At 64.0% G+C, this 16,929-nt stretch overlaps 1 protein-coding gene across 2 annotated transcripts in view; it reads left to right on the top strand.

The window, feature by feature from the left end:
• The window catches only part of FURIN (furin, paired basic amino acid cleaving enzyme), an 18,895-nt gene extending 7,519 nt beyond the window's left edge, over positions 1 to 11,376 (top strand). The window contains exons 3-15 of one of the 2 annotated variants that reach the window (XM_026648428.2): positions 1,283 to 1,378; positions 2,898 to 3,026; positions 3,392 to 3,468; positions 4,004 to 4,092; positions 4,371 to 4,534; positions 4,615 to 4,827; positions 5,231 to 5,331; positions 5,505 to 5,608; positions 5,874 to 5,991; positions 8,117 to 8,296; positions 8,398 to 8,522; positions 9,168 to 9,284; positions 9,444 to 11,376. In XM_026648428.2, the coding sequence (XP_026504213.1) occupies positions 1,283 to 1,378; positions 2,898 to 3,026; positions 3,392 to 3,468; positions 4,004 to 4,092; positions 4,371 to 4,534; positions 4,615 to 4,827; positions 5,231 to 5,331; positions 5,505 to 5,608; positions 5,874 to 5,991; positions 8,117 to 8,296; positions 8,398 to 8,522; positions 9,168 to 9,284; positions 9,444 to 10,006 (2,076 nt within the window). In that variant the 3' untranslated portion in view covers positions 10,007 to 11,376. Of the gene's footprint in view, positions 1 to 1,282; positions 1,379 to 2,897; positions 3,027 to 3,391; positions 3,469 to 4,003; positions 4,093 to 4,370; positions 4,544 to 4,614; positions 4,828 to 5,230; positions 5,332 to 5,504; positions 5,609 to 5,873; positions 5,992 to 8,116; positions 8,297 to 8,397; positions 8,523 to 9,167; positions 9,285 to 9,443 lie in introns of both variants that reach the window. The other variant, XM_024200722.3, reaches the window with a different exon arrangement.
• Positions 11,377 to 16,929: the final 5,553 nt, after the last annotated feature.

Here is a 16,929-nt window from a genome sequence, read left to right as displayed (position 1 = left end):
CTGGAATAGCAGGAGGCTGTGGGTCAGGGTTGGGGGGCACCAGCAGATCTGCGGGGTCTAGGGCTGGAATAGCAGGAGGCTGTGGGTCCAGGTTGTCAGGTACTGGACTTGGCACTCAGGCGGGTGCTGCGCCCGCCTGGCTACGTCTCGCGTGGGCTGAGAGCTCCCCTGAGCCATTCGCAGAGAGCGGGACTGAGTGCCAGGCGCTGCTTTGCACCCCCAATCGTCCGTCTGCTCTGCCGGGATCACGCCAGGCCCCTTAGTCGCCAGCTCCGCTCATTTGTCCTGGGGAGCAGCTGGGCCACGCCCAGTGCCCAGGCCAGTCGCGGTGGCCGAACCCTTTTCTGACTGGGCTCCTGGGCTGGCACGAGGCTCCCACCAAGGCTGGTGCTGAATGCAGGGGCCCTGGCTCGCCACAGGGGTCCTGATGTCCCCAGCCGGGAGGGGGAGGGCGTGGGCGGGGGGGGCATGGCTTCACCTGGCACTCCAGCCTCAAGACTGCCGGGGGCTGGAGACTGGGTCCTCTGCCCCTCCCCCCAGGATCTCTATGGGCCACAAACTTTGGTGGTGGCTTCAGAGGTGCCTGTGTAGTGGGGGAAAGGGCTGGCTGGAGGGATTCAGAGCTCTTTGCCGCTGCTGCGCTCCCCGGGGAACGGGCAGGGTCTTGGGTTCCTGGGCAGACCGAGGGGGAGCCAGTGTCCGGTGCCGGAGGCCTTGCTGGGACGCTGCCTGGGATGCTGGCCGTTCCTGGGCAGGACGCTGCGTTCTGGGCCGGAGCCTTTGCCCTGAGAGCTCCTTCGCCCAGGGGCTGTGGCAGGTTGGCCCAGCAGCCCGGGGCCCGGCGCTGGCAGCGTGTGTTGGAGCAGTGCCAGCCGAGAGCCTGTGCCTGTCCATAGCCGGATGGTGCGGGCCCCCGGCCAGGCCTGGGAGCAGGGCTGACATGGAGCCAATCCTTTGCAGCCACTCCTTCCACTGGGTGAGAGCACACCCCACTGGGATGTCCTTCTCCTACCTTCCCGGCCCCGCTGAGCTCCATTAGCGTGCCCCCTCCCCTTAGGTACTGCACAGGCCCCACCATGCCCCTGCCAGGCAGACGTCTCCTGTAGCAAGAAGGGCTGGTATAGCCTGAGGCTGGGCCAGGGCAGTGGCAGCTGCGTGCCAGGCTAGCTGGGGTCAGTCTCGGGTGCCTGTAGCTGCTGGGAGGAGCGGATGCCCAAGCCTGAGCTGGCTTCTCCGTCTGCTCAGCAGGGGGCGCTCTTCACCCTCCTCTGTCCGTCTCTAGGTGCACTGGCTGGAGCAGCAGGTGGCGAAGCGCAGGACGAAGAGAGACGCCTTCACGGAGCCCACAGACCCCAAGTTCCCGCAGCAGTGGTACCTGGTGGGTGCTGGGGGCGGGGGGGGCTGTGCGCGCGGCGGGGGGGGCTGTGCGCAGATGTGCTGCACTGGAGGGTGGGGAGGGGGGTGCAGTAGCTGGGTTCTAGTCAGCTGCTTCGCTCTGTGCCAGGCCTCGCCCTGCCCCGTGCCTCAGTTTCCCTAATGGGAACATGGGAATGGCCAGACGAGAGCAGACCTGTGGGCCATCCAGCTCCGTGTCCTGTCGCTGCCTTTGGCTGGGAGCAGCTGCTTCAGAGGAAGGAACCCTGCAGCAGGCCGTTGGGGGGCCAGGCACCGTTTCCTCCTCCCCATCCATTAGGCCAGTCAACGCCCAGAAGCAGGAGCGGTTACGTTCCTTCCAAAGCTCCTGCTTTCATTCAGGCCTCACTATTATGGTCCCATTATTGTAGGAATAGTGGGGGGGGCGACAGGTCGGGACGGGGGGGGGGGGCAGCACCTGCTGGGAAACGTCTGCTGCGGCCAGCGGCAGGCTGCCTGGGAACGTGCTTCTGCGGTGCGTGCGTGAGGATTGACCGCCCCTGAGACGGGGGCTTGGGTCCAGGGATTGTGTAGCTAAATCCAGGGTAGAGTCGCATCCGGGCCCAGGAGGGTCCCTGATCCCCTGCTGGGGAGGGGGGCTCCCCAGCCCTGCAGCCCCTGCCTAATCCCTTCATTCCAGCTAATGGCACATGGCTGGGATTAGCAGAGCCAGGGCCAGCTCCTGCTCAGATAGCCCCTCCCCCAGCAGCATGTCAGCCCCTCACCAGATGCCAGATCCCCCCCATCAGGGATCTCCAGGCTCTGCTATGCCCCAGCTCTTAAACCTCCCCCGGAGGAGCCCTGAGGGGTCCCGCCCGTCCTTCAGGGCAGAGCATGGACCCCCCTCCTCCCACCTCCGAGCCCGAGCCTCAGCCCTGCAGCGTCTCCCCAGGAGCTCTGCCCTGCCAGTCCAGCTGAGCCTGCTGGGCCGGGCTGTGCTCTGTGGGCGAGCGATGCCTGGCAGCGCCCTGGCGGCAGGCAGCCTTGTCCAGTCAGAGCAGGTGTGTTAGTCCCTGCGCATGGCCTGGGAAGGCCTTCGGGCAGCACAGAGCCACCAGGGTTCAGCCATTATCCAGCCTGGCCAAGCCAGGGCCAGAGACCCCTAGAGGCCAGGTGTGACTGCCAACTAGTTACAAGTATCACACACCCTTGTCCCACCACCTCCTAGACACTTGAGTAACACATAGGGGAAACTGAGGCACACACAGTATTCAGACAAAACAGTAAGAACATTCTCACTTGGTCACAGTGGGGCAGTATCCTTTGGGGTCCTTCCACTTGCCCCGACTCCCCTGAAGGGCCAAACCAGGTCAGCTGATTGCACATCTCCTGTAGCTTGGGGGTGCACTCGTTCTGTTACCTGTATGTTCGTGTAGCTTGCAGACAGCCGTGGGTTGTGGGAGCTGCTGCTCCATGACCCTCTTTGGGGGTCGCCCTCCCCCCTTCAGGGTTTGATCAGTGGGTTTCTGGGCTCGTTCCTCTAGTACAACGTGAACCAGCGGGACCTGAACGTGCGGGGGGCCTGGGAGCAGGGCTACACCGGCAGGGGGATTGTCGTCTCCATCCTGGACGATGGCATTGAGAAGAACCACCCGGACCTAGAGGACAACTACGTGAGTAGGGGCCACCGCGCTGATGTGCAGGGACAGCCCCAGCGTGCTGCGCTGTGTCCACCGCTGGGCACACAGCATGCTGGGACCTGTCGTCTTTGAAGCCCACACCTTCCACTCCGCTGCAGCCCAAGACTGCTGGCACACGGCCCCGGGCTGAGCAGGATTCGGGCCTGGCCTAGAGTCCAGAAGTGTGGTGAGGCAGCCCTGGCTGCTAGAGGAATGACGTCTCCCCCTCCCATGCCACGGGCAGGGGCTGGCCTGTGGCTCCCTGAGCTTGCTGTGAACCACAGCACAGCCGTGGGCAGCTGCCTGGGCTAGAAGGGAGCGTGGGGCTCTGCTGAGCTGACAGAGGTTCTGTCTTCTAGGACCCTGGGGCCAGCTTCGATGTGAACGACCAGGACCCAGACCCACAGCCTCGCTACACACAGATGAATGACAACAGGTGAGGGGAGCCAGGAGTCGTTCGCCGGGGGCGTGGTGGGCTGGACGGGGCCTGGCTGCTCTGGGGAGCCTGTCCGGGGGGGTGGACATGCCCGACAGGCTGGGTGTCGGAGGTGGGGGATGAGCTGTGGTGGGAGCCTGATTCTACTCAGGGGCTATCGGGGTGGCTCAAGGACAGGAAACTGGGCTCCAGGCCCTGAGCATCTGCAGCGGGTGGGGCAGGGTGGGGAGTGGGGGTGGGCCTGGGGAGCCCCCATCCCCTGTGCCCTGGCAGAGCTGTAGCCACCTCTTGCCTCCCCTGTCCAGACGCAGGCTCGTTCGTTGTCAGCTGGAGCCGAGTCTGGCCGTTCCCATCCCCCTCCGGTTCCTGAACCCAGGGCGCTGGACAGGGCAGCCTGGCTGGGCGGTGGGACAGCGGCCCCGGCTCCAAGGGGTGTGTGCGGCAGCAACGGAGGCTGCAACTCGGCCGCTGGGGCTGCGGGGACCCAGCCTGTGCTTTGCTTGTGACCATGCTGTGTTGCTGTTCCCTGGTGCAGACATGGCACCCGCTGTGCCGGCGAAGTGGCTGCTGTGGCAAACAACGGGATCTGTGGCGTGGGAGTGGCTTACAACGCCAAGATCGGAGGTGGGTGTGTGCCTGGCCCAAGGCTGGTGGAGAGCCTCTGCCTGCTGCTTCCCATGGCCTGATGGGTGAGGGTCTGGGGCCCTGGCCTGCCTGCCTCTCAGCCTGCTACCTGGGGCCGGGATGGAGACCCTGCATGGGGCTTGTGCCTGCAAACACGAGCTTGCAGGCCACAGGGAGCCCAGGCCCATCCCAGAGCTTCCACACTGGGGAGCCAGAGGGCTGCAGGGGAGCCCCGGAGCCTTTGCTGGAGAAGCTGGTGACATCTCCTGTGGCCCTAGGTGTGCGCATGCTGGACGGGGAAGTGACAGACGCCGTGGAGGCCCGCTCCCTGGGCTTAAACCCCAACCACATCCACATCTACAGTGCCAGCTGGGGCCCCGAGGACGATGGCAAGACAGTGGACGGGCCGGCCCGGCTGGCAGAGGAGGCGTTCTTCCGAGGGGTCAGTCAGGTGAGCAGAAGGGCCGGGCTGGCTGCGGGCTGCCATGGCTGGGGCCTGCCTCACTCTGTCTCTTTTCGCAGGGCCGGGGGGGACTGGGCTCCATCTTCGTCTGGGCCTCTGGGAACGGGGGCCGCGAACATGACAGCTGCAACTGCGATGGCTACACCAACAGCATCTACACGCTGTCCATCAGCAGCACCACACAGTACGGCAACGTGCCCTGGTACAGCGAGGCCTGCTCCTCCACCCTCGCCACCACCTACAGCAGCGGCAACCAGAACGAGAAGCAGATTGTGAGTCCGGGCTAGGCGGGCGCCAGGCTGGGAGTGGCGTGTTCTCTCTCTGTGGGCTGGCTGGGCGCCTCGGCGGGATCAGGGCATGCTGGCAGCAGCAGTCTGTGTTGGCTGCACCTCCAGTGAGAGCTGAGGGCAGCCCCTTGGTGGGGCTGAGCCCTGTCTCTGGAAATGGTCTTGGGGGATCCCGAGGGACCGGGCTTCTGGACACCATGGCCCCAGGAGCTGCTCCCAGGTTCACTCTTGCTAAGCCTGGGGGATCCACGCTGAGTGGGGAGGGGCCCGTCCCCCCGGCAGAGTTTGAAATGAGCTGGGGGCCCCCGGCGCTGAGGCTGTGGTGGCAGTGCCCTGGGTCGCAGGGACTGGGGCACACTGGGGTCTCACAGCTTGCCTCTCCCTGCAGGTGACGACTGACCTGAGGCAGAAGTGCACAGAGTCGCACACGGGGACCTCTGCCTCGGCCCCCCTGGCCGCTGGAATCATTGCGCTTACCCTGGAAGCGAAGTAAGGCCAGGCGAGGGTCGCGGGGGGGAGGGGGGTGTCTGGGTTCCCCATGAACAGGGACACCTCGGTCTGAGGCTCCCGGGACGTTTGGTTTGGGCACCACTGGGGCGTGGGGAGTTGGCCCTGGCAGGACCTTGGCCACAGGTGCTCCAAGCCCACTTCTGTCTCTGCAGTAAGAACCTGACCTGGCGGGACATGCAGCACCTGGTGGTGCGGACCTCGAAGCCGGCGCATCTCAACACCAACGACTGGGCCACCAATGGCGTGGGCCGCAAAGGTACTGTGCTGCCCAGCCCCCTCGCCCGGGCTGTGAGCATCTGGGCACAGGCCCCTCCTGTGTGCGAGCAAAGTGCCCAAATCTGCCTCTGGAGCCCCTGGGGAGTAGGGCAGGCGGGGCCCAGCCAGTGGGGCATGCGGCTTGCCTTGGGCGGGGCTGGCTGCGGGACATGTGACAGGCACCCCCCAGTGCCCGGAGGGGGGCGCCCCAGGGACCTTTCCTTGTCCGCCCGGGGCCCTGCGCCTCACCCTCTCTCTCTTTGCAGTCAGCCACTCCTATGGCTACGGCCTGCTGGATGCGGGGGCCATGGTGACCCTGGCCAGGAACTGGACCACGGTGGGACCCCAGAGGAAGTGCATCATCGACATCCTCACTGAGCCAAAGTGAGGGCTGGTGTGTCCCGGGGGGGGGTCTCCAGCACTGTGCCCAAGCCCTCAGCGTGGCTGGACAATCCAACAGCTCCTGGGGTGGGCCCGGAGCCATGCTCTGCTCCCTGCATGGCTGACGTGGGGCAGAGCTGGAGAGGGGCCTGCGTTTCCCCCTTGCCAGGCCGCGGTCGGTGCTCTGGGCACCCTGGGCTGAGGCGAAGAGCTGGGAAGAGGCCTCGGCCAGAGCGCTGGGGCGCCAGAGACTGGCCTGGGTCTGGGGCTCAGGGCCGTAGCAACAAAGAACGTGGCCCCCTCCGAACATATGTCCGGGCGGGGCCCCTTACATTTTTTTTGCCACTTTTAGGGGCCCCCTTCCTTGCGGGGCCCCCTCTGGTCGGAGGGTACGGAGGGCGCTTGCTACGCATCTGCTGGGGCTCATGCCTGCTGCAGGCTTCCCTGGGGAGCGGCTGGGCCAGCGCTGCTGGGGAGTGCCACTGCTCTGTGCAGGGGGAGCCGTGGTCCCGTCCTGCGTGTGGAGCGGTGCCGGGCTCTGCTGCCTGCACGTGGCTTGCCAGCGCCGCTCCCTCGGGCGCTGTGGTTTGGGAGCAGCCCGCGTGAGCCGGTGCTGGACAAGGGCCTTTTCAGGGCTCCCACAGACGCTCCTTTCACTTGTGCTTGCCCGTCTCCTTGGCGCTTGTGCTGTGCCCCGTGTGGCTGGGATTGGGGCGCTGAGTGCTTCCCATAGGGCTTGGGGGGCGCCTGTCTCTAGCTCCACTTGTCCCTCCCGGCTTGCTGCCCAGGACTCACACCCTGGGATCCGCGTGTGCTCATGGCCCATGTTGGCACCAGCACCCCTCCATTGCGGAGCCCAGACGTGCCACGCGTCCAGTGCCCAGGCCGAGCGCAGCCGCCTGGCACGTGGGGTGTGGAACTCCGTCAATAGCCCCCATCGCCCCCCCCCCAGCTGTCTCATAGCTCTGGGCTTCTCTCTGCAGCACCGGCTGGGCCCTGCTGACCTTCAGCCTGGCCTGGCAGCTTTGGCGGGAGGGAGGAGATGCAGTGCCCAGGCCGGGGAGCAGGAGCCGAGCTCTGGGGATGCTGCTGTCTTCACTGCAGGTGAAGAAAGGAGCCATTCATGGCTGGCACAGTGCAGCTATTCAGGATGGGGAGGACGCACTCACTGAGCAGCCCCCTGCCTTCCAGGAACTGGGCTGGTTTGAATGTGGTGCCCATGTTGTGGGGGGAGCTGTCTGCCTGCCTGCACAGGAAAGGCCAGGAGGTCCCGTCTTGTCCATCCCAGAGCCAGGCCTCTCGGGAACGTCTGTCCCACAAAGAAAACCCCATGGCTGTGTCAGCTCTGTGCCGGGCAGCGAAGCTGCAATGTAGGCATTCTGGCTGGGGCTGGAGCCTGGGCTCTGGGACCCTGCAAGGGGGGAGGGTCCCAGAGCCCGAGTTAGCTGACCCAGGCCAGCAGCGGCTGTGCATTGTAGTGCAGACATACCTTAGCTCCTCCCCAGAGCCAGCTTCATCTCCCAAGCTCATGCCAAGTCTTGTCCTATCCCGCGGGGCTGTGTTCTGACCTGGGGACCCGTCGGGCCATCAGCAACTCCCGTTCCCAGCCTGGCCCCCTCACTGAGCACCCAGGATCAGGCCAGGTCTGACTGTTACACACGTTCATCATCAGCTGCTGCTCAGCCCTGCCCGTCTGCCCGGCTCCTGGGCCCCAGGCTGGGTTTCGTTATCCGCACAGCCATGCCCCAGAGTGTTGCTGGCACTGCAGCTGGGGAGCTCTGCCCGGGGGGAGCAGGAGCAGATCAGTGGAGAAGGGAGGCAGCAGGGTGGCTGGCACCTGAAGCTGATGCTTCCCTGCCAGAAGGCCCTGGGGGGGCCTCCCTAGCCGCTGCATTCCTGGCAGCGGAGGGCACTCAGGGCCCCGTCCCGCACCGCTTGCCTGCTCTCCCTCGGGGCCTCTGGAGGGTTGTTGCTTGTGAGTTGAGAAGGCAGCAGGGTTGGTATTTCCCTGGGACCTCGGCTCGGGTGCTGTGGGATGGCCCGGTGGGGTGGCGGGACCCTCTCCCTGCTGTGTGGGGGCTGCACCCCCTGCTGGCCGCGTGCTGACTCCACTTCCTGTGCTCTGCAGAGACATTGGGAAGCGCCTGGAGGTCCGGAGGAAGGTGGATGCCTGCTTGGGGAAGGCCAGTTCCATCGGCAGGCTGGAGCACGTCCAGGCCAGGCTGACACTCTCCTACAACCGGCGTGGCGACCTGGCCATCCACCTCACTAGCCCCATGGGCACCCGCTCCACCCTCCTGGCTCCCAGGTATGGCCTCGACTGCCACAGCCTGGGGGCTGCCCAGGCCGCCTCCTGTGCACTGCTCGGGCTGTCTCAGGCAGCAGGCCTCACCTCTCCCTCATCCCCAGGCCCCACGACTACTCAGGCGACGGCTTCAACGACTGGGCCTTCATGACCACGCACTCGTGGGACGAGGACCCCTCCGGCGACTGGGTGCTGGAGATTGAAAACACTAGCGAAGCCAACAACTACGGTGTGTGCAAGGGGCTGCAGGCTTCCTGGCGCCCGCCACGGCCCCAACTGCCCACCCAGCCAGCTCCCTGGTGCCTGCCCGCCACTGCCCCTGGCGCCCACTGCACCCCCCACCGGAGCCCGCCTGGCCGGTGCACTGTTGCAGCAGGCAGGCTGGCGTCGTGTATACTAGGTGCCATGTGCTGAGCAGAGAGACGGCCGCCCCGTGGCCACAATGCCTGCGCTCCAGCAGTAGCTCCTGGGTGCTGGTGGCTGCAGCACCACGGCTTGGCAGGGTGGGGGTAGGGGCACCTGAAGCCAAGCACCTCGGAGGGGTTGGGGGGGAACCTGGATCTGCCTCTGAGGGACTTGGAGGAACCTTTCGATGCAGAGGCCCCATGGCGCAGTGTCCTCTCCTTGGGCGGGGTCAGCCCAGGGCCCCCATGCCAGCTGCTGCTGGGGCCCCACTTGGGGTCTCCCTCCCGTCATGTGGGGCAGCAGCACAGCAGCCTGTGGGCACAGCCTGCCCCTGCTCCCCTGGGCTTCTGTGGGAGTGGAAGGGGGAGTGATCGGCCCCGTGGCCAGCAGAGGGCACCAAACACCAGGGTTAAAGCCAGGTGGGTTAACAAGTCCCTGGGCACTCCTCACGCTCTGCCTTGGCCTGCAGGCACCCTGACCAAGTTCACGCTGGTTCTGTACGGGACAGCGACAGAACCCACCAGCCTCTCCAACCGGCTCGAGAGCAGCGGCTGCAAAACCCTCACCTCCAGCCAGACCTGTGTGGGTGAGTGAGGGGGCTGGACAGCCAGGCCCAGGGATGAGGGGAGGGTGGGCAGAGCTGTGCCCAGGAGCACCCAGACATGCCACGGCCCGTGGGGCAGGCGTGCCGGTCTGGGGCTGGCAGAGCTCCGGGCCGAGCGCTAACCCACCCCTGTCCCCGCAGTGTGCGAGGAGGGCTTCTACCTGCACCAGAAGAGCTGTCTGAAGCGCTGCCCCCCCGGCTTCGTGCCCAGCCTGCAGAGTGCCCACTACGCTCCGGAGAACAGTGTGGAACCCAGCCCCCCTCACCTGTGTGTGCCCTGCCACGCCTCCTGCGCCACCTGCACGGGGCCCGCGGCCAATGCCTGCCTCAGCTGCCCGGCTCACTCGCACTTCAACAGCCTGGACCTGACGTGCTCGCACCAGACGCAGAGCAGCCGCGCGTCGCCCGCCCTGGCCAAGGGCCAGCCCGAGGCACCGCCCGCCTCCAAACTGGCCGTCCTGGTGGCCAGCCTCAGCTGCCTCTTCATCGTCCTCATCTTCATCACCGTCTTCCTGGTGCTGCAGCTGCGCTCGGGCTTCAGCCTGCGGGGCGTCAAGGTGTACTCCCTGGACAGCGGACTCATCTCCTACAAGGGGCTCCCCGCGGACCTGTGGCAGGAGGAGCTGCCTTCCGAGTCGGAGGGCGAGGACTGCGAGGCCCACAGCGAGAGGACTGCCTTCATCAGAGACCAAAGTGCCCTTTGAGCCCCCCGGCCCCTCCCTGTCCTGCCCTGGCACAGCCCCTGGGGCGGGGAAGGCCGAGGGGCCCTGGACACTACCCTGTCCTGCTCGGGCGAGGGCTTCACCAGCTGCTGGCACCGTCCTGTGGGCACCTCTGCTCCTGGGCAAGGGCAGCGGCTGCCCGGCCTGCTCTAGGGAGGGCCCCCTGGCACCGTCCTGGGCTCTCACCCCCACAGCACCAGGCCCAGCCTCCACTTCTGTTTCTTTTAACTCGCCAAAGTGTTTTTAGCATAGCCCCCCTCCCCCCCACCAGCCCCATGGGCCTGGTGAGGGTCTTGTCTGTCAGCCCCGCCTGTGCCCGTCATACCATGTGCTGGGGCAGGGGCAGCCAGATGCGTGTCTCTCAGGGCTGGCTCTCCAGGCTGCTGGCGGCCCTAGGCCGGGCACTGAGTCTCCGTGGGGGGTGGCTCTGGCGAGGGGGTTATGTGCTGTCTCCCTCTCCAGCCTTGGGCTCCCTGGGCTTGTCCCCACCTCAGGCCCAGAGTGCTGGGGAAGCCCTGCTCTCTCGGGGACCCTCTTCCCTCCTGGGGAGCACCAGGGCTCCCCCAGCTCTGAGGCCCCACCCGAGTGGCAGGTGTTTCCTTCTCTCTACAGCAATAACGGCTGGGCCGCTGGCAGGGCTCCGCCGGAGGCCGGGGCGGAGCAGGAGGCTCTGCGGTGCTGAAGGGCCAGGAGCAGAGTCTTGCCCGGGGCCGGTCCCAGGGACCCCAGCCCTGCGGCGACAGGCAGCAGCATCCCCACGGCTCCCCTCCTGCTGGAGAAGTTCCCGGGGCATTGCCCCATGTGTCCAGCCCCCTGTTTGTGGGCCGGCTGCCCTTCCCTCAGCCCTGCAGTGCTTTCTGGGCTCGGGCTGTGCAGCCTGGACCAGTCTCCAGCCCCCTGCAGAGGCACCAAGTCATGGCGTGTCTGCCCCCTCCCCCTCCTGATGTGCCTTGCCCCTCCCCTGGTGGTGACAATCTGTCTTGCTCCCCAGCTGGAGCCCCCCAGTCCCCTCCCTGTTCAGTCACTTGCTCATGATGGCGGGCGAGGCCTGGCCCAGGGTAAGTGGGGGCTTCAGCGTAATGTGTCCCCTGCAAGGGGCCTGAGCACCAAGCCCAGAGCTGCGCGCCCCGGCCACAGGCCTTGTCTGCGTGTGCAGCCCCTGTGCTCTAGCCCCGGCTCAGGCAGTGCCAGGGGGCAGGGCCCCCCACACCTGGTTTTCTATCATCACTTTTTGGTGCACAGTAATTTTTTTCTTGTAATTTAATCAGGCAGGCGTTGCCTCCTGCACCCGGTTTTTAATTTAATGGTTGTGGATATAACGCTAGAGACTGAGAGTTATTAAATGTTCAGAACTATGCAAACCAGCCGCCCTCCTGAGCATGTTCTGTGCCCCCTCCCCCACGCAGGCTGTGTGCCTCTCTCCCCACACTCTCTGCCACCTCCCCTTGGCCTGCGGCAGACACAAGGGCCAGCCAGCTCTGTGCCCTAGCCTCCTCTTGGCGCTGCCCTTACTGCTTGGAATTACTGCCCCCTGGGTACGCGCCCCCCCCCCTCCGGCTCAGCCCTGTTGCTCAGGCTGGACACGGGTGGGGCAGGGAGACAAGACTAGGCCCTTTGCTGCAGCTGGGAAGTGGGAGCCCCAGCCTTTGAGAGCCAGATGCTGGGCCCTGCCCCTTGCTGTGAGCAGCAGCCCCCTGCAAGTGTGGGCCTGGGTCATGTGTTAACTGCTTGACAGCTGGGGTATGGGGCCCCCCAGGCCAGGTGCCTGCCCCTGCCCCCCCAAACCAGCTCACAGCTGGTTTCTGGGGCAGGGCAGCAACCCCTCTCAGCCCCATCCTGCACTGGGGTAGGGGAGCTACCACCGGGCCCATGAGACGAGTGCCCTCTGCCAGCGCGCCATTGCCCAGGCCCCTTCGCTTCTACCCGTGCTGTCCCGTGGGGCTCCTCTGGCTTCCCTCTGAGCACAGCGCTAGGCTGGGGGGAGAATCCCAGCACCAACCCTGGGAGCTCAGGTCACCAGGCGCAGATGGTCCAGCCCCTGGCTCCCTAGTGTGGGCCCGGGTTCCCTGGCTGCAGTGCTGCCTAGTGCCAGGGGTGGGGGCAAGCTCGCAGTGGGGCTGGGAGGAGGAACCCCCTCCGAGAGTCAAGGCCCAGCTGTGGGGCCCCCCAGCACCAGGGCTGGAGCTGACTTGTCATGTGTCTGGAAACTTCGGCTGCTTCTCGGGAAACCACCAAAATCAGGAACTAATTCAGGAAACTCCTGGTGGTGTGGGGGAAAGCTGGGGCCATGTGAGGCACTTGGAGAGCCAGCCCCTGCCTGCCCTGTCTCAGTCGCCCGGGCTGAGGCCCCTGTGCCTTTGGGTGTGAGGGGTGCGGGCCCTTGGGGGCTGGGCTGGCCCCCAGCCCAGACCTAACCCCCGAGGTGCAGACAAATCCTCGTCTTCCCATAGACCCCAGCCAGGAGGCAATGACTCCCCGCCCGCTGGGGCCAGCTGCACCCACAGCCTCCGGCCTGGCCCCCAGGGCCCTCTACCCATGCCCACCCCAGTGAGGGGCTCTGGGGCCAGGCCCTGAAACACCCAGAGCTGAGCCAAAGCGGCTGCAGCCCCTGCCAGAGCCCTCGCCTGCCTGGGCCATGCTCAGCCACAGCCAGACCCGTTGCCCCAAGGCTGGGGGGGGAGGGAAGGGGGAGCCCAGAGCCCAGTCCGACCCCAGGGGGGACTGCAGCCAGCCAGAGGGGAGATGGAGCCACTTTCTGTGCAGCGTCCCCAACACGAGGGAGCCATTCCCCTAACGTACCAGGGCCATGAGAGATGCCCCAGCGAGCAGGGCCAGGGCCGGGCCTGAGCAGGAGTGATGCAGAGCCAGCCCCCTACGAGGGAGCCACCTGCCCGGCATGGACGCAGCTCGGCCCCCAAACGCTGGGGGACCCTGTCCCCCCATCCCGGCTCAGCAGAGCAGCAGGGTCACTTCTGCAGGAGGTCACAGTTCAGCTCAAAGGGCCAGAGGTGCCCTGGGTGCTGCCAACAGGGGTCACTGGGGGTGGGGGCTGGTGCCTTGGGGGGGGGGTCCAAGTGCAGAAGCAGCATGGGGGAGGGGAATGGGAAATTGCCATGAATAGGAGGGTGAAGGGGGTGGGACTAGGACTCAAGGGCCAGGAGCCCAGATAGGGGGTGTGCAGGGTGAAGGGGGCCAGGCTGGGGGTGTGCAGGGTGAAGGGGGCCAGGCTGGGGGTGTGCAGGGTGAAGGGGGCCAGGCTGGGGGTGTGCAGGGCTTACAGGAACCCCAGAGCGGAGCAGATCCCAGGCTTGTTTACCTGCTACTCCATCACTGGCAGCAGCAGCACCGGACACCTCGGAGGAAGGGGCGAGATCTGGGCAGTAGCAGATGTGGGGTAATTAGACTTCCCCCCTCCCTCCAGCTGGTCACATCCTGACCCTAATAGGTCGCTTGGCCTAAGCCCTGGAGCAGGGGGTTTATCTGTGCTGGCTAGTCTTGTTATTTATAGAAATGGCCACTCCCACTCTCTGAATCTTGTTCTGGTCCCGGCCTCAATGACTTCCTGTGGCTGTGAGTTCCACAGGCTAAATGCCGGTTGTGTAAAAAGGTGTTTCCTTTGATTAGTTTTGAATTCGTCACCTCTCTGTGTCACTGCATGGCCCTTGTTGTGCTCTGAGGCCAGGAGAATAGCAGCTCCCAATAGCCCTTCTCCAGCCTGGGCCAGACGCGCTGCCCTGGGGTGGCTGCTGCCTGGGACAAATTAATCCCTGTCCCGGCTCGGCTTCCACAGCTCTGTTCTCCGGTTCTGGGGCCAGCCATGCTGACGGCCCCCCTCCACCGCTACCTTCTCAGCCAGGCCTTAGGGGGAACTTTCGGGTTTCCAGGGATCCACCGTGGCAGTGATTGCGGTTGTCCCTGGAGAGGGGCCTCCCGGGGTTTCTACCCTTCCTGCGCCTAGTGTTGTGGAGCCAGCCTGGTCCCTGGGTGACCTCCCATCCCACAGCCTGGCCGCGTTGTCAGAGCCCCGCCACTCATTTCCCTACCAAAGCCGGAACCTCGTCCAGGTTTGGACTGTGGGGCTCTGCGGTGGCCAAGTGGCTTGAATCCCTTTGTTCCACTGCAGGAACTCCAGATAGGAGGTTTGCTGGGGCTGGCGCTCCTGCCCAAGCGGCCTCCCATTGACTGCTGTTCTGTGAACCATCACAAGGAACAGGACAGGCTGGTCACAGTCCCTTTGCTGCTGTTCTCCAAAGGCAGCCTGTGGAGCCATCAGCGTCCTGCTGAACAGCTTCCCCCCTCCTCCCCAGACTGGGAGTGTGCCGGGGAGCCCTTGGAGCTCACAAACCTGGTGAAACACTTTGGATTCGGGTTCTCCCTTGAGCCGTGTGCAGCTCACGCGGGACCCCAGATCTGGGGAAGAATTCGGCTCTAGGAGCTCGCCGCTTCCCCGGCCTCTTGATTTCTAACCATTCTGGACAGCCCACACTCCCAGCAAATACGGCGTGCCAGCTGGTGTGTGCTCATGGTGACTTGACAGCTGGTTTAACAGGATCTTTCAGAACTACAGAGAAGTTTTTAAGTTGCAATAGCCATGTTTGAATTGTTAGAGAAGAAAAGGGTGGTCAGGGAATTGTTGTAGTAGTTGCTGCATGCCTGGATGGTTCTGCTGCTCTTGTGTTTCTACGTGTGAGAACGGGCCTGGCCATGCGCTCTACTGGGGCCCCCACAAGATACTGCTGCACAGGGGCTCTCCCAAGTTTAGAGGGGCCCGTCTTTGCAACACTCCCTCATGTTTCCTGCACCAACTCTCTACACGTGCCTGCATTTTACCTACCAGCATTACCTACCCCCACAGCCACGGTCCAGTGGATGAACCAGGAAACCGGGCACTTCCGCAAACTAGAGGGAGCGTGAGAAGCCAGGCATGTCTTCCTGAGCCCTCTTACTGCCTTGAGCAGCCAATTCCTAGCTTGCCTGCATAGGGCAGTGTTTGCAATGATCCGCCCAACAAGGCCTCAGTGTTACCACACTTGTGCCCAGGCCTGGGTTTGATTGTGAAATCACAGCACTGCAGCTGTTCCAGCCACCTGCTGAGTTGCCCCTCAAGATTCTTGGTGCGTAAGAGTCATTGCAGAGAAGCATGGGCTGGCCTGAGCTCCCGCACTGCCAGCTAAGTCGGATAGGAAAGGGATTTGAAACATGGATAAGCCAAGACAGGACAAGAGCCTTTGTCAGCACTGAAAATGCGAAGTCACACTCTGCCAGCCACGGAAATGTTTGCGCTTTTGCCCCGGCCTGCGCAATGGTTTTGCAATAATGGCAAATCCCCAACTGAGGAGCAGAGCCTGACAAAACACTGCGGCTGTCAGCGGCTGGGGAGCTGGCCAGCTCTGTACGGCCGCAAGGTTCTTCCCTCCTCACTGGGTCTTTTCCCTCCCAGGAACAACTCTGCGTTCTTGGAGTGTGATTTCAAATTCGCCACCTTCAGCTTATCACAGACTATAAACGTAGCAGTTCCAGCACGCACCGCGATCTCAGCTGGGTCTAACAAGGGCATGCCAGCAATACCCTCCCCACTAGCCTCTCTGGGACTTTGCACAAGACAATAGCCATCTCCTTCATTGCCACAAGCCTGAGCCTGCTGCGAAAGCAGTCTCCTCCCTAGGGCACGGAGCCAGAGGAGCCGTGCTACGGTCCTGCTTGGACCAGTCTCTTGAAGGAACCATCTCCATGAGCCCGAGGGGGTCTCATCCTTCAGGGTCGGCCGTGCAGCCTCCCCACCTCCTGAGACTGAACCTCCGGGGCTCCAGCCCTCCTGCTTCACACTCTGAGCTCTGAGCCCAGCTCAGACCAACCCCGACGGAGACGCGTCAGGGACTAAGCACCTAGCCCAGCATTTCAGTGACACACATGCTGTGAAAACAGGTGGGTTTCTTAGTCGTCTGGACACAGCCTAGTGAGGCCTTAGGGCAGCACAGAGGCATGAAGGCTAAAGCAGAGACCGTTCTGTTCAGCCCAGAGCCCAGCCCCGCTGCCGTGAAGCCCAGTGTCAGGCTCTGCCTCTCTCTGACTTGCTTCCTTAGTCAGTTCCCGTGAGAGAGTCCAGACGCCGTCCAGAAACCAGCTCTCTATTCACACACCTTCTATCCTGTGTTCTCAAGCTGTGGTTTCTGCTCAGCTTCCTTGCTAAGCTATGGGGAAATCCATGACTCATGGGAGCGGGCTTTGTGTCTCTCTCTCTCTCTCTCTGGCTCCTTTGTTGAGCTGGGTTGGGTTCAACCAGTTCCTCAACTATTCTTCATTCCACCCAGACTGGGGATGTGACACACACACCTATGTCTCTGAGCCTGCCTGGAGAGCAAACCTGATCCTAATCCTAATCCTGAGGCACACATAGGGCTCGTAAAAATACTACAGAAAATTCCCACTTCATCACCCCTGTCCTTTAGGGGCACGGCCACTTGCCAATAACCACTTTTACCGTCCAGTGTGAAAAACCAGACGGAATCTGCTATGGCCTTCGGGGTACCATCTACTTGTGGTAATGGCCAAGAATCCTTTACAAGTGTCTGAGTTCAGTTTTCTATAGGCCCCACGGAATGGTGCCATCTTTTTTCTTAAGCAGCCCGAGGGGTGAGGCCCAAGGGTTGGCTGAAGGTTCAGTTACGCCTTCCTGAGCCATTCCCTTATTGGCCTATCAGGCCTCTTTCCGTAACTGGTGATGTGGTGGTTGGATCCTGCCCGTGTCTGGGCTGGGCTGGTGCACGGCTCGGGACAGCTGTGCTGCCTTGGGAGTGCAGGCAGGTGTGCGGCGCTCTGCCGGAACAAGTCCTAGAGAGCCGCGGTTCTCAACCAGGGGCCCGGGGCCGCCCGCAGGTTTCAGGGGCTCTGCCAAAATAAACCAG

The sequence above is a fragment of the Terrapene carolina genome, unplaced genomic scaffold, assembly GCF_002925995.2.
Source record: "Terrapene carolina triunguis isolate 2854851 unplaced genomic scaffold, T_m_triunguis-2.0 Scaffold67, whole genome shotgun sequence".
NCBI lineage: Eukaryota > Metazoa > Chordata > Testudines > Emydidae > Terrapene > Terrapene triunguis.
This window is presented reverse-complemented; position numbering and strand designations above follow the sequence as displayed.